The sequence below is a fragment of the Ochotona princeps genome, chromosome 2, assembly GCF_030435755.1.
Source record: "Ochotona princeps isolate mOchPri1 chromosome 2, mOchPri1.hap1, whole genome shotgun sequence".
In the NCBI taxonomy this organism is placed as follows: Eukaryota; Metazoa; Chordata; class Mammalia; order Lagomorpha; family Ochotonidae; genus Ochotona; species Ochotona princeps.
This window is the reverse complement of record NC_080833.1, coordinates 99,712,455-99,728,430: the sequence shown is the minus strand read 5'-3', so window position 1 is coordinate 99,728,430 and position 15,976 is coordinate 99,712,455. Positions and strand designations below refer to the sequence as shown.

General features: G+C 47.0%; 1 protein-coding gene across 1 annotated transcript in view; it reads right to left on the bottom strand.

The window, feature by feature from the left end:
• PTGFRN (prostaglandin F2 receptor inhibitor) overlaps positions 1–15,976 on the bottom strand; it is a 77,951-nt gene that overhangs the window by 19,353 nt on the left and 42,622 nt on the right. The window contains exon 5 of the mRNA XM_036494282.2: positions 5,381–5,806. Within this exon, the coding sequence (XP_036350175.2) occupies positions 5,381–5,806 (426 nt within the window). The remainder of the gene's footprint in view (positions 1–5,380; positions 5,807–15,976) is intronic.

The window sequence follows — 15,976 nt, the reverse complement described above, 5'->3', positions numbered from 1 at the left end:
AGGTGTTTTGCCTAGGGGTTAAGCTTCCCCTTGAGATGTCCACATGCACACTGGCATGCCTGGGTTTGAGTCCCTTCCCCACTTCTGAGGCCAGCTTTCTGAAAATGCACACCCTGAAGGGCAGCAGTTCATAGTTCGAGTAGTTAGCTTCCTGGCACCCACATGGAAGATCTGGATTGAGTTCTTGGCTTCCAGCTTGGCCTGGTCCAGCTCAGCCACTGTGGGCACTTGGGGAGAGAGCTGGTAGATGGGAGCTGTCTCTCTTTCCCTCCAAGAAAACAAAACATTTTTTCTTAAAAAAAAAAAATGAGTGGAAATTTGGTCTTAAGGATTTTCAAGTCCTTGAGAAGTTTTCACTAAGCAAACTGGAATCTACTGGGCCCCCAGGTATATGAGGTGGAGTCAGTTCCTGGCGAGCTGTGGAACACAGGGATGAATGTGACAGAGGCCAGCCTGTGAGCCAGGCTACCTGCTCTGCTCCACTGAGCATCTGCTGAGTGTAAACTAATCCTAGGGGACCAGCCCGCCTGGAGGGGCAGGGAAGGGAGAAATGGATTCTCTGTGTTTAATCATAGGAGGGTAACATCCTTGAACAGATCGATTGCTAAGGTGATCACAGCAATATGCATTTGTAGGTCTAATCATTCCCACTGGGTTACACTTTTAGAGACCCTGCTTTAACATGGTGAGCAAGTGTGTACAGCAGCATAACTTCAGGTCTAACTGCGTCACCCCTTGCTTCCCTGCCAAGCCTATAATTGAAGCATATATGCACTAGAATTCATCTTTTAGAGTGGCACAATGTCACTTGGAAGCTACTTATATATTTGCTGAATAGATGAATAAATGAATTAGACACACTCATTTTCTCCTTCAGTAAGACACCTAATCCTATAATCTGTCCTGTAATACATGAGATTTTTTATGTTGGGCTTTTCAGAACACTTGTTCCCCAAATCTACCAGCAGAACATGTATGCTATTCCAGGACTGCCTCTCCTGATTTCAGACATTGCAGTGAGCCAACCACATTCTTGCTTGGTTCTCCTGTGAATCTGGTCAACATTTGTTGATTAAACAACTCCTTTTTGAGAGCCTGCTGGGTACCAGGTCCTGGGAATATAACAGTAAACACAACATACAGAAATCCCTCCCTTTATATGTCAGAAGTCAAAGTGGATGAATCAAATGCATGATATGGTAAGATGTTGACATATGCTTTGGAGAAAAGAATCCAGGCAAGGAAGAGAAAAGGTGTGGGTTTACACGGGGGGTAAGAGAATGTATTTAGAGCAGCCAGGGAGGTCCTCACTGAGAAGGCTGCACAAGGAGCTGAAGGCAGGCAAGAAATCAAGTCCTGAAGCCATCTGCGGAAAAGCATTCCAGACAGCAAGAAATACAAGCATAATGCTGTGATGTAGAAGCAGGCCTGGGGTACGCCCAAGGAGCTGTGGGAAGGATGGAGTGGGTGTGGAGTGAGTGGTAGGTAAGGCCAGAGGCAGTGGGAGGTTGGTAGAGGGCACCCAAGGCCACTGAAAGTCCTCTGGCTATTGCTGACATGAAGGAGTTTCAGGAGCCTCCTGGTGTTTATCAGGATTGCTCTAGTTGTCTTGTGTAAGAGCAAAAGAAAACTGGTCAGGAGCCTAGTGGCAGAAGTCAGGCAACATGGGATGGCGGCTCAGTACTGGTACAGTGCGACAAGGGCTCAGTTTTAAGAATGCGGAGTCGTGTGTGAAACAGCTGCGGTCTGAACAAATAGCTCAATGATGCCTGAGAAGACTGAAAGAGGAGAGCTGGCCAGGAAGATTGAAGCCATTTAATTCACTTATACCTTACTAGGTGGAACACAAAGATTAGTTACTCCTCACTAGGGTATCGAGGATTTCTCTGCACACCCCTTCTAAAACTGTTCTGCACCTAAACTGTTGACATATGTCTTGTTAGAGTTATAAGCCAGTCTAGACTACCCGAATAAAAGCCAGGTTCAGCAAAATTATGCTTCAATGCTATAAATGCTAAATATTATAATGAAAATAGACACGAGACAGCTGAACAGTAATCTATAGCCATTTTAAGATGTATAGAACCCAGTTGTATACAAACTAAAATTGAAATATCAATGAAGTAGTCACAGGATGTGGTTAAGAACTTGCATTTTTTTAAAGATTTATTTATTTTTATTACAAAGTCAGATATACAGAGAGGAGGAGAGACAGAGAGGAAGAACTTCTGTCTGATGATTCACTCCCCAAGTGAGCGCAACGGCTGGTGCTGCGCTGAATCCGAAGCCGGAAACCCGGAATCTCCTCCAGGTTTCCCACGCGGGTGCAGGGTCCCAAAGCTTTGGGCCATCCTCAACTGCTTTCCCAGGCCACAAGCAGGGAGCTGGATGGGAAGTGGAGCTGCTGGGATTAGAACCAGAGCCCATATGGGATCCCTGTGCATTCCAGGCGAGGACTTTAGCCACTAGGCCACGGCGCTGCCGAGCCCAAGAACTTGCATTTTTTTTTTAACATATTGGTTACTCAATACTATGTCAATTAATTTCATAACTTCATAAATTGTTGCTGATGTTATGTTGGGGCTTTTAATTGATCGGGATGATACTCTGCCAGCTCTACCTTCAGACCAGAGAAGGTCTCTCCAACAAGCTGTTGAATTTATCTGGACAATAAGATGCTGGACTCCATGATTGGTAGATGTTTGCAATGAAAGAATCTCAACTGAACTTGAACTGTGGTAATGCAACAAGGTGAAGGAATCCACCATGGGGGAAGGGGGTTTGGGGAGTGGTGGGGAGAATCCCAGTACCTATAAAACTGTGTCACATAATGCAATGTAATTGATAAAAAAAAAAAAAAAAGATTGAAGCCATTTAACAGAGGATCGAGATATCCTTTAGACAAACAGAGGTGTCCAGAAGGCAGCACCACCCTGGGCAGCAACAGGGGATGGTTCAAACACTTCCATGTCTGCCACTCTGGGAGGAGATCCGTGCTGAGTTTCCAGCTTCAGCCTGGCCCATCCCTAGCTACCCCAGGCATTTGGGAAGTGAATCAGTGGATGAAAGATCTCCTTCTGACAGTTCATATCTATCTCTGTCTCACAAATAAATTTTAGAAAAAGAAGACAGCATATCATGGGGTCTCTGGAAAAAGGTCCAGGGTAGAAGTGCAAATTTGGGAATCAACGTTATCTAGATGATACTTAAATTATTGAGATTAGAACAGATCACCAAAGGAACAAGGTTACATGGGAGTCTAAGGACCACATCATGAAGTGGTTTAATATCTGAGGGTCAAAAATGAACAGGAACTAGCAAAGGAAGCTGAAGAGTAGCCAGGATGGCTGGGAGAAAGCCTGGTTAAGGCAGTGTCCAACAAGGCAAGGGAAAAACCAAAACACCCCTAGAACAAAAGGATGACCATTATGTCAAACTGCACCAAGTAAAGCAAGGGAATTGACAACTAGATTCTGCATGTGTGATTCACCGATCATCATACCATGAACAGGAGGAGAAAAAAAATCTGATCAGAATAAGTATCAAAGATAGTGGAGGTAGAGAAATTGGAGACATCAAGTATAAATCATTCAAATAATATGATGGTTAATATAAAGGAAAAAGAGGAATAGGTAGGCAAGAGAGTGTGGGGAACAGAAAAGTGGCAGGGGAGATGAGACCAAGACTAGGTTGAAAAACCAAACCAAACAAAATGCTAACAGGCCAATGGGAAACATTTAGAAGAGAGAGAACCACTGCTGAGTTACGTGAGGAGCCAGGTGCTAGAGCCGTAAGAGAAGCTGTTCTCTCCTAGGACACGGGGCGAGTAACATGGCTCAGCTACTGGGCTAGAGCATGTGTGAATCTTCTTGATACGGCATTTTTTTTTTTTTTAAACAGAGATAGGAAGAAGGACTGACAGCTGTTTGGGGAAGGAGGTGGCAGAGATGGCAGAATGGAACACTCACGCAGGAGAGCCAGGAAGCAAACAGATGAAGGTAACGCAGTGCTGAGAGCCCATGAGACATAAATGATCGCTGGCAAAGGAGGCCAGTCAACATGTTGTGATGTTTTTTTCTTCCACCACAGTTGGCCTTGCAAATGCAGGGAGGGAGGCAGAAGGGAGGTGCTTTGGACTAGGCTGTACTTTAGACAGAGTACAATGCAAACTAAAGGAGGGACAAGAAAGTTAAAGGTAGACGCAAGAATGCGATTATGAACAACTGGGATCTGGGCTGCATTATAGTAGTAACTGCATACCTGATCCCCACCTCCCACTCCTGGACTTACGCTACAGTGGAAGAGCAGTCGTTCCAGCAGGACAACTGGTGCCATAAATCTCCTGAACAAATGGTCCCATCCGAGGTAAGAGAGAAGAGAGGAGACAGTAGGAAGGAAGCACAACAGAGGGGGGTAGGCACAACTGATAGCTGGCCCTGGCAGGGCTGAAGGGCGGCGGCTGGAGTACTACAGAGATTGATCTAGAAACACAGCAGCTGTTTAGAGAATGGGATGCTTGCAGTCAAGACCATGCAAGTAGCTTCAGTCACCAGCAGTGCTATGGTCCAAGGAAAGGGCTCAGCATGCGGATGAGGCAGCAAAGGGGATCAAGAACACAAAGACTAGAGAGAGGCTGACAGGGTTCTTGACCTTGGCTGCACTTGTAAACCACCACAGGAGCACTGCAACATTCCAGTGTCCAGACTGAACACACAACACATCAACTAAAATAGTATTTTAGTGGGACCCAAGTACCAGTCTTTTTTGTGGTTGTTGCTAAGCTCCTCCTAGGGTGATTTGGGCTGTAGCTCAGTGCTCTGCCTGGATATTGAAGTTAGCAAGAGAGAAGCAGTATTAGAGAGAGTGGTCACAAAATGGAAGTTATCATCTTCAAAGAGTGATGGACTAAAAGGCAGCAACAAGGGCAAGGAGAGGAGGTGGTCTGGCCTGATAACATGAATGTCTAAGACAGATATTTTTCCAGGCGAGGAAAGTGATCTGGAAGCTGCAGTGAGGAACCAATGGACACTGGCCCTACTTATAGGCCTGGCTATAGCAGGAGTGTGGGAAGAAAACGCCACCACCTATGAGGGCTCCGGGGAGAAGTGGCTTCAGTGAGTGAGGTGGCTAGTGTTTAAAGCACAAATAAAGGAGCACTCAGGAGATGAAGTTTAGGAGGCAGAAGGATGTCGGTGACGGCAGTGGGTTCTATAAAGTTCTCTAAGGTTAGAGGATAAGAGTGGTGGTAGTAAGTCCAAAGACAGCGTAGAGGACTGTCAGATGATTAATGGGTTCCCAGAGTATCCTGAAGTTGCACAACTGGGATGACTTCAGCAAAAACCAAAACAAACCAGATCATGAACAGGAAGGAAGCTCTTACCTTCTGATGCCCAAAAGATGTTAATGGGTTTGGAGAAGACATCCTTGCTCTTCACCCAGCTGCTGTTCCGCTGCTTGGTCCAGGCGGAAATGACACAATAGTAATTGCCTCTATCTTCCTCTGCTGTCCTTTGGATCCGGAAGCTGAATGAGTCTGGGCGTTCCTTAGAAAAGATCAACTCTCCGTCCTGGGCCCGCTGCTTGCTCCTCTCCCCGTATTTCACTGTCCAGTCCCCGCCCATGACTGCCAGCAGCTCGCTGGTCACCACGTCATCACTACGGCGGTTCCTCCTGTAGTACCATGAGACCGTAAAGCGCACACTCGCCTCTGTGCTCTTCGTGTCCAGCACCCAGCACTCCAGCTCAGTGGGGTCGTCCGCAAAGCTGGGGACCTTGGACGCATTCAGGTACACTTGATAGCTGGGTTCTGGAAAGTCAGGGAGAGAAGCCAGAAAACAGAGTGACATAGCGACACTACACAGAAGGAACCAGACACACACTGCTCTTGCTCTACCCACTAATGCCTGTCCTACTGACTATCAAGACAGAAAGCAGTCTTTGCAGCACATGAATATGAGCCCACTTTCTGCCGCTCTAACAAAATACTTGAGGATGGATACTTTAGAAAGGAAAGGGGTCTCACAGCTTTAGAGGCTAGATGTCCAAGATGAGGTGGTCCTATCTGTTTAGCCTCTGCTGAGGGCTCCTTAGGCTTTGTCACAACATCGTTGAGACGGGCAAAGGGAACAGGAAGCATTTGGGACAGACCAAGTGCATGAGGTGCTCTCACTTGGAAACAATCTGCTCTCCTGAGAACTCATTTACTCCATGACTCCAGCATTAATCCCTTCCAAGAACAGTGTCCTCATGACCTCCACTAAACCCCAGCCTTGAAACTTGGGGGTCTGTGTTGTGGCATAGCAGATTAACTGCTGCCCAAGACACCAATATCCCTTACGGGTATGGCTTTGTGTGCCAGCGGCTCTATTTCCCATCCACCTCCCTACTTATGGCCTGTGAAGGCAGCAGGAGATGGCCCAAGAGTCTTGGCCTCTCCTACCCACGTGATAGACACAGATGAAGCTCCTGGCCACTTGGGAGTGATCCAGTGGATAGTTCACTCTCTCTGTGTAACTCTGAGCTATCAGTACTCAGCCTCATCACACTAGGGACCACATCTCCAGCACAGGAACCTGTTACAGACAAACCGCAGGGGGCAGAAAGGGTCCTGTCAGGGGGTCTCCACAAAATCTAGAAAGTACTCTTGCCACACGCTACCCAGAAAGTCTCCCCAGGACAGAAGCCAAGAACCTAGGTCTTCCTGCAGGGCTGAAGTTTGCTGCCCACCTTCCCCACAGGCTGGAGTCTCCTGAGAAGGACTTTTCAGCAGTGCAGGTGCACGCTTTGCCAAGACTGGCTCAGAAATGCCCAGCAAGCTGGATGATCTCCCATGTGCCTTGGGAAGCCCAGACCACATTACACGATGGGAGGTCCATCCATACTACCATGGCTTGGGTTCCTGCCTCCCTTTGTCACGACCCAAACACACACTTTAGGTCATCACTCCCTCTGCACAGTCTCATCCTCACAATGAATTTTCTATTGACTGCACTCAGTAGTTCTTAATCACTCCCATCTTCATTTCCCCCAAGGATGTTCTTATTGTGTAGGCCTGGGACCATCTACTTGTGAACCTGACCCCAACAGAGCACAGTACCTGCTGCCACTCTGCTCCCTGCCCTGTCCTCGTGTTCAGTGCTGGGAGAGAACCCGGCACCCTCCTGGCATTCTCCCCACCTCTTATTCAGTCTAGTTTTCGCTTGTGTAAAAGCCCTGTTTCCTTGGAGGCTCACTGCATTATGTAATCCATTTCTGCCCCTCCACATTCTGTCCCTATTGGCTTACGATTTCCTGCACATTTGCCAAAGGAAAAATGATGGTGGAATCTCTTTATAGCTCCTTTTCCTCTCCCTCCCCCACCCCCAGACTCTCCTGTGGGTTTCATTTCATTACCTGAGTTATCTGGTCATCACCTGGACTCATCCCACCTGCTCTCAGCCACCTGCGTGCAGGGTCTCAGGGCTGATGCTTCTCTTTCGTGCTCCCCTAAGCCATGTCCTCTTGCACACCTGCCAACCAGCTACACTGCGCTTGCAGACCTCACCCCCAAGTTCCAATTATGCTGCCTTATTTGAAGTGGGCACTCACTAAGCATTGGCTTTTGCTTCTGTCACATTTTGCCTTCTAGGAGAAAAACAGTTTTACTGAAACAAGAACTTCCCATTCGCCAACACTGTCTTTATTTGCATCACCCTTCACGAAACCACTTAGTTTTATATAACGTGGCTTTTATTTATGACTCATACAGATTATAAACTGCTGAGGTCAAGGAATTGTTCTTTTTCTGATTTACACCTCTAAAGAAATTTATAATATCACGACTTCTCCAAAAAACGATTCACTGGGCCAAGAAACAGAAAGAATTCAAACTCCTAATTCCCTCTGAGGTCATCTTCATTAGTATTTAACTACAAGCAACGTTAGACCCTGTGCCATGAGAGGCTGAGTCAGTGTGGCCCCTGCTTGCCCACAGGGACAGATTTGGCTGGGAGGTGGACCCTGGCGACATACCCCAGACAACGTGGCCATCCTGCTGCCTCACTTGTCAGGTGCATGTGCTGAACTTCCCCAGCTGGAGGGTGTCCTTCACACAGGGTGCTGACACCACAGGCTTCCCCAGCAGCAACTGACAGCAGGATACATACCTCCACAAAGTACTGTTATGAACTAAGACGAGGAATATTCATATTACTCACATCCAAGCTACAGACTTGAATGCAGACCCATGAGCAGAGCAGAACAGCCAGGTCTGTTTGACAAGGGGAGGACTTATTCGAACCGACTATGTGCACAGCAAGAACTTACTCCCACAGGCCTGTCTAAACTGACCTACAAGGCTGCAGCATCAACCAGACCCCACGCCAGCTGCCTCTTTCACGACTCCAGGTCAAGCACAATGTCAGAGACCCCTCAGCTTGAACATCACACTGTGAGGTAGTAAAGTACAGCAGGTAAGAGCCAGGGGTCTGGGGACACACTGTGTTCACATCAGCCTGTCTTCTTTTTCTGTGCTGTGTGCGTGTATATAGGTGTACACACAGACACAGATATCTGAGGTTGTTATTCATGGTCCCCATTTCTCTCCAAGTAGAAGGACCTTTAAAGAGGCTGACAAGTTGCCCACAGAGCTGCAAAGCAGCAGCTCGAAACCAGGGTTGCTTCCTTTCCCCTGCCTTGCCAGAACATCCCCATATCTTGGATGAACCAAAAACTTTCTATTTTCCATCTACCGCTGACTCACAGAATGCTTGCTGGAAGCCTGAATACTACGGTGGCTGTGACACAGCTAAGCCACCACACTGGAACTCTGACCCGGGAGATCTGTCTCTGCAACCCAGCACCTCAGCCTGACTGACCAGCATGACCGGGCTGTGAGGAGTCCATGCTGCCTGTGAGGAGTCCTTTCCTAGGCCCTCCCAGGGATAATCTTTCCGTCTGTCAAGGTTTACTTCCACCCAACCCCCCAGACATATTCTTTCAGAGTCACACCCTTTCGAAGGTGTTTTGTGAAAATCAGGATGAAAGATCGTGGGTGTTTATCAACACATTATTCATGACGGCCAAGATAAGGAATCAACCCCAGTGTCTCGCGACAGGTACATAAGGAAACTTGGTCTATGTGCACATGGCATTGATTCCAATATTCCCTAGGAGACAGATGGACCAAGAAGACAATATGGTAAGTGAAAGGAACAAAGCCAGGCACAGAAAGACAAATGTCTCGTGATCACACTTATAAGACACTGGACCTAAAGAAGAAAAACCCACAGAGGCAGAGAGTAAAAACAACAGTGAAGAGGGCAAAGAGATGGTTGATGGTCAAAGGACCCCTAGTGTCAGACGGGATAACCTGTGACTGTGACCAACAACACACTTGAAAACTACCAAGTGATCTCAAATGTTAAATTACATCTTAAATGTTCCTACCATTAAAAAGATACATCAGGTAAAAGTTATGTTAATCAGCTTAATTTAGCTATTCTACAAAGTATGCAACATCACGTTGTATGCCACAAATATATTTGATTTTAATTGTCAGCTAAAAAATTTTAAAAAGTTAGCAGAGAAAAGACGACTTGAATGACCCATTGGTGTTCAGAACAAGCACCCATGGAAAAGGCAGTCAGAACCAGGGCCTGCACCGATCCCAGGATCAGCCTCCCTGCCCCAAGCCCCAAGGCTCAGACTGCTGTAGCCAGAAGTTCTCCCTAGGCCCACGACCCACCAGTGGCCCAGAGCCGAGTTTCCAGCATCCTGACCTATTTGTCTCCATAGCACCTCAAGTCAGACATATCCATAAACCAGTGCTCTGCCCCCACTTCCGCCTCTGCCAACCCACACACATATGCACAACACACACAAACACACACATACACACACCCCAGAACCCACTCCAAACAGCCAGCCCCTTCTCCCAACATCCGCCCTGCACTCTCCCGGCCACCTTAGCTTGAGGCATGTGATGGCTCCAACGTGCCCTGTCCCTTGCTCTCCATCCTCAGGGTTCCTGTGTCTCACATATCCCACCCCTCAGGAGCTCCCATTTCTCCTGCTTGCAGGCATTCCATAAACACTGTGGTTAGAAGTGAACACTTCATGGACAATCCCCTTATCCTGGCCCTCCCTGTCTGCAGCCAAGACAATCTCCCAGTGGCATCTCCGGAGCAACACAACAGCCAGTCCATCTGTTGGTAACCACCCCTCGGCCCCGCCCCGTGACCTTTTCCCTCACTGAGTGACTTAAGCGCTCATAACCCAGGCTGGCACCCAAGGCCTGCACAGGTGCTCCTAGACCCACAGGCCCACAGCCAACTTCCTTCCTCGCGCCATTTGGGCAGCACCTCTCACCACCTTAATCACCTCCATGCTTCCCATCACTCCCTACCTTCCTTCCCGCAGGTCCCTCTGCCTGAGCACATGAGCTCTCTGCTAAGTTGTTGAAGAAATGATGACACAGATTCTCCCAATCTACTCCATTTAACACCTGAAATGGATCCATTTAAATCCTCTGGATTCAAACAGAGAAGGCAGGGTGCCAGGGAGCAGCAGGTTGTGTGCATTTAGTTGCTGCAATTCCAGCTTGGTAGGCGAGAAAAATCTCTTTATGGACTCCACTAATGGCAGGTCCCAGAAACAAGACCTCAGCTTGAAGACAAAGACAAAAATAAGAAGATTCTTGGCTTGTGAACTCCCTGACCTGGTCGGTCAACTTTGGCCTTACACCCCTAGAGCAGGTAGGAGTAGGGTCAGTTTATTTCAGTTTGGGTGCATGTGTAGAAATGATCCTTTAATGCTATTTTTACCATTTAAAAGATGGTTTGCAGAAATCATGTCTTTCCTCAATGCCCATCATGCAGACACCTCTTCTAGGAAGCCCTTGCTACTTAACAAAGGATGCCTCCTTTGAACTCGCTCAGCATATCACACCTCTGCTTGTTATTCAACAAACATGTGCAGTGATCCTACTACCTGCCAGGCTCTTTGCTCTCTAAGGATTTTCTCTGAACACTGCCTTCAACTCTGGTTATTTGTATGGCTTACACCCCTTCCACAGGACTTATGCTCAGAGCTCTGGACTTCCTATCTTATTCATCTGTATGTGTTATGCACATAGTGCCTTGTACGTAAAAGATAGGAGCATACTTCTTCGATTGCGCTAAGCTTAATATTTTGCATGAAAATTGGCTCATCTTTGGCACCAACACTGATTACCACTACATTCTGCTCGATCTCATCAGGAAATCAGCTAAGAAATGCAATGATGCTTAGGCTTTCAAAAGGCTTATCAGTTAGGGATGCACACTCAAGTACTGGACAGCAACAAGATGTTTGGGACATGCTTTATCCCGCAAGAAATAAAAACTATGTGTGTGTTTATGAGAAGGAAGAGATAGAATAAGATCAGTAACCTATTAAGAATGACTGATTTTGGCGCTTATTTCTTCTGCTGGAATGAAAATTTCTATTTTTATAGGTTAAGAAAGAAAACAGCAGCAGCCCATGTGGTAATCCTGTCCACAGCAGGACACCAAAGCCCATCCCAATGCCATGTCACTGATATCCTCCCGAATCTGGACCCCAGGACAGCAGCTGCTCATAGACACCCAGCCTCTGAAGCTGCAGACAGGAGGGGACCCTCTCCGAACCCAAGACCCTTTCAACAATACAGTTTATGCATCTCCTTTGTAGGGATTTTCAAATAATGAAAAGCTTTGGGGATCATTAGCTAGTTTGTAAAAGAAAGTATCTGGTGCCGACTGTGTGCAGCAACCTGATCTCGAGGTTTCCACATAACAGTTCCCCTTTGCTCTCACAACAACTCCACAGAGAAGGTATGATTAGCTCCATTTTATGGTATGAACGACAACACTGGCACTTATGCAAGGCTTCCCACACATGCCATGTTATATTCTTGCCTTGTTATTTGCTTTTACTCTGTACAACAACCTGGTGAGATTGGGATTATTTTCACATAGGCTTCCTTGGGTGGGGGTGGGAAACAAACCTACAGCCTGACAAAAACGAAGGCCAGCAAAGCTAAATATGTACACTAAGTCCATGTGAGCAAAATTACAGAAGGCTTCAGATCCATGACCTGGCTCCTATTATGATTAAGCCATACAATCCTGTTACACACTCAAGTTATTAATGCTTCCTCAAAGCCCGTTGCATCCGGGGAGACAAGTGTGGTCACAGCTGCCACCTGGGTCCCAAACAGTATGCAGCACAGCCATGTCCTCAGACTCTTCTGAAACTGGCCGGCTAGTTGAATAAGCTGCAGTGAACTTATAGGACACAGGAGAGTCCTGTCTCTGTTAATGATGATGATGATATGGTTTATGATTAAAATTGGGCAGGGGCTTTAGAGGCAGCTAAGTGTAATGACTAATTCTCAGTCACCACACAGTTGCACAATTCAATATTCTCCAACATTTAAACAGAGCTGTAACTATGGAGCTATTGCTCTGGGGGTAGGGAAGGAAAGGAACTTTACCCAGCTTGCAGAGTCATGGTGAGGACGTACTCAGCATTAGTCACTCCAGGGCAACAGACATACCACACGAAAGCTCCCTATGCCCGACACCCTGCATAATACACAGTTTCTCTGCATATTTGCTCTGCCCAAAGAAGGCTGTGAATGACCAGATCTGGGGCAGGGACAGAAGGGTTGCCTCTTTGAGTGCAGGTGCTTCTAGCACACAGGTATCCCTGGCTCCTCACCCTGTCCATTCCTAGTTGGTTAAGAACTTGGTGTGGAAGGGCCTCAACAGTAATACATTATCATTTCCACCAAGAAAAAGTGCCAGGTACTTCACAGGTGTCATCCCACTAAACCAAGCACACCAAAGCCTCAGCACATCATGTGACATGCCCGAGACAACACATCCAGAAGGAGGCAGAGCAGGGGACCTGGACTCCACATGGGTCTCCCTGCCTCCAGCATCTGGCTACACATTCTTTTGTCTTCAGGAATAACCCAGACAGACTGCCAATCATAATTTCCCTAAAAAAACACACAGAGCTACATTTGGTCTCCAATACATGGCATCCAGAACCCTGAAGTTTCTGTTAAGTACTTAGCAGACTAACAACTCCTTTTAAAGAAAAATAATTACCTTCCTCATTGGCACACTTGGGAGGGTTAGGGGGAGGCCCTCTAGCAGGGAAGAATGCAAATCAGCCTCTGTAGCCTGAGGAGCCAAGCTGGGCTCTGCTTCCTCCGGCTCCTGCATCTGTAACCCGTGGAACCTTCTCCAATTAACACCACAGAAGTCTGATACTTTGGGCAGGGAGCTCAACCATGAACTGATTAGTATCCAACTCTTGCCAAAGGCTCATTTAAGACATCTGATAGCAAGGAGAGATGGCTTAATGTGCAGATTAACTACTCATTCCACTAGACTCTCCTAAAGTTTTCGCCGCCTACTCCACATGGCTTCGACACAAAGCAACGCTTGTCCCCCAAAGTAATTCAGCTTCTTACAGAAACTCCTTCACACATTTAAGATTTATGCCCTCAGCATTTATAGAGTGGATATAAGAAACAACCATTTAAACAATCATGTAGGGGCTTTTGTGCAAGAACAGTTGAAAGCACTGTCCATGATGTCATCCAGTGCCCCTGGAATGAAAAAGCACATGCTAAATTCAGTGCCAAGAAAAAGTTTATGTCTCTGCAGTTTGTTTTCCCTCCTCAGTGGAGAACTATATAATCACATCTCTATTTGTCTCAACTCTTAAAAACCTCAGAGGCAAATTTAGTGCTCAACTGCAGTAACTAATTCATCACAACCATCTTGAATATCTATCGCTAGATTTTTTAAACCCTTTTTGATTTTATTTTTCTGCTGCTTGCTTTAAATTGTGCTTCATTTTGCAAGCCAACTTTAATCTCTTTGTTTCTCCGTCCTTCAAAGTGGGACATAAATCCTATGTAGAAGGGGCTTTTTCTCACCCTCTCAACCTTCATCATGATCCTCCTGATGGCTGCAAGCACTCTTGATTTGGTCAACCCCATTCACACTGAAGCCATGGTGTTTCTGCAGTCAGACCCCAATCAGCTTCAACCCACTCACCTTCCTCCAGGTATCAACCCAAGCAAACCAGGGCAAGAAGTGCCTGGCTTCTGCTACTCTGCTCTGGAGTCTCAAAAGTGAAGCTAATTCCCCAAGGCCAAAAACACGTCTACGAAGATAACACTGGGACAGACCTAACCTGGAGGTACAATTCTCTCCAAGCTGTCCCAAACATCTCCTCTGAAATAAAGGAATCTACAGTCCATGTCCCTTATGTGATGTGTGCTTGCTGGGAGGGTCCTTGGCTTCCCATCCTAAGGAAGGGATATCTTTCTCTCCCTCTTTTGACCTTGAGTGGTCTCTGGATGTATAGAGAACAGCAGAAGGGATTGGCAAGCTCCCACTGCTTGCCTTTTGAGAGTGGGTCAGCCTGAAGAAAATGATGCTGGGAGAAGCCCAAGCCACAGAGAGAAGGCCTGGAGGATGAGTGGCATGTGGGGAAGCAAGGCTCCAAGTGCCTGAGAAAGCACACGAGGACCTGCAGTCCTGACTGTCCCAGCTGTCATCATCTATCTCAGAGAAAAACCCCTTTGAGTCCTTTCCTAATGCCTGATTTTCAACATCATAAGCAAAATTAAAAACACTTGGGCTAGATGGTTCCTGGTTCACAGGGTTATTATGGGAGTTAACTGTTCATTGCATCCAGAATCCTTAGCCTAGCACCTGGCACAAAGTAAGTGCTCAGGAAATAAACTGTCAAGTAGCAAATTCAAGTGGGTTCATCCCACCTGCTTTCTCAAGAGTTCTTCCATGACAATATTCCATGTCGCACAACCTACAATGGCATATGACTTATGAAGGAGAGTTCCTGACAGGTCACCACTCTGGATCACGGGGACATGCATATATCTCACACATTTAGAGACCTGGAGACCATAATCCAGTGTCAGACCAGACCCATTGGTTTCTGGGAGATCTGCAGCAACATCTGCTGTGGTGCTCAGGCCCCAGTGGCCTGCTGACAAGTGTTTAAACAGCCATAAGGGTGTGAGGCACAAGCAAGTAGATTTAAGAGGAATTAAGGAGAAGAAAGCAGGTTTTCCTATGGCACACCCACTCCTGGTGGGTTTACTTATGGATCTATCTGCTGAACAGCGTAACAGTTGAACAGTTCTGCCTTCTTCAACATTCTAGTTTGCCTACACACGTATCTTACAACATACTCCAGGCTGATTTATCCATTCAGTTACTATCCTTGAGTGTCTATTCCGTGCAAAACACTGGGGATCCAGGGCTCTGTACTGAGTCAGGGCAAAGTAAGCAGCTGACTTACACTCCAGTGCATTGGGGGCAATGAGCAGCAGGATCCTCAGAATGGGGATGAAGCCCTTGCCACAATCTAGTCTCTTCTTGCCGCTCTCTGGGGAACACAGCCCCCAACAAATCCCTTCCAGTTACAAGAGCCCTCTTGCTCCCAGAGCTCCCCCTTGTAATCTGACAGTCCCTGCATCTCCCCCAGGGTATGCCCGGATCAATGCACAAGTACTTCAAAGAAGCCCTCAAATTGGAGTGCAGGCAGCATTTAAAAAAAAAAAAATCCTGGAGCTTGGATTCAGAGTCGGGAGGGGGAGGGGTAAGAGCCAGCAGTGGACTTTGACAGCGCCACACAATGCACTGGAGATCAGAGCTGTGAGACAGCTTCAGCTCCAGAGATGAAAAATCCTTTTTCGGTGCTGACAACATCTGTTTTATTTTGAAGGTTGCTAAGGAGAGTTCTAGCTGGGCCAGCATTGTTCCAGTTCAGTACTTCACGGTGAGTCTTTCTTGCGGGATTCAGACGGCAGGAATGAAAATGCACCAGATAAATCCTGCTCCTTCCCCTTCTGCCTATCAAAGGCTCACTTTGCTAACAGGGCTCACAAACGCCCTGCCCGGGCTCGACCGTAAAGGGTGGGCCCTCT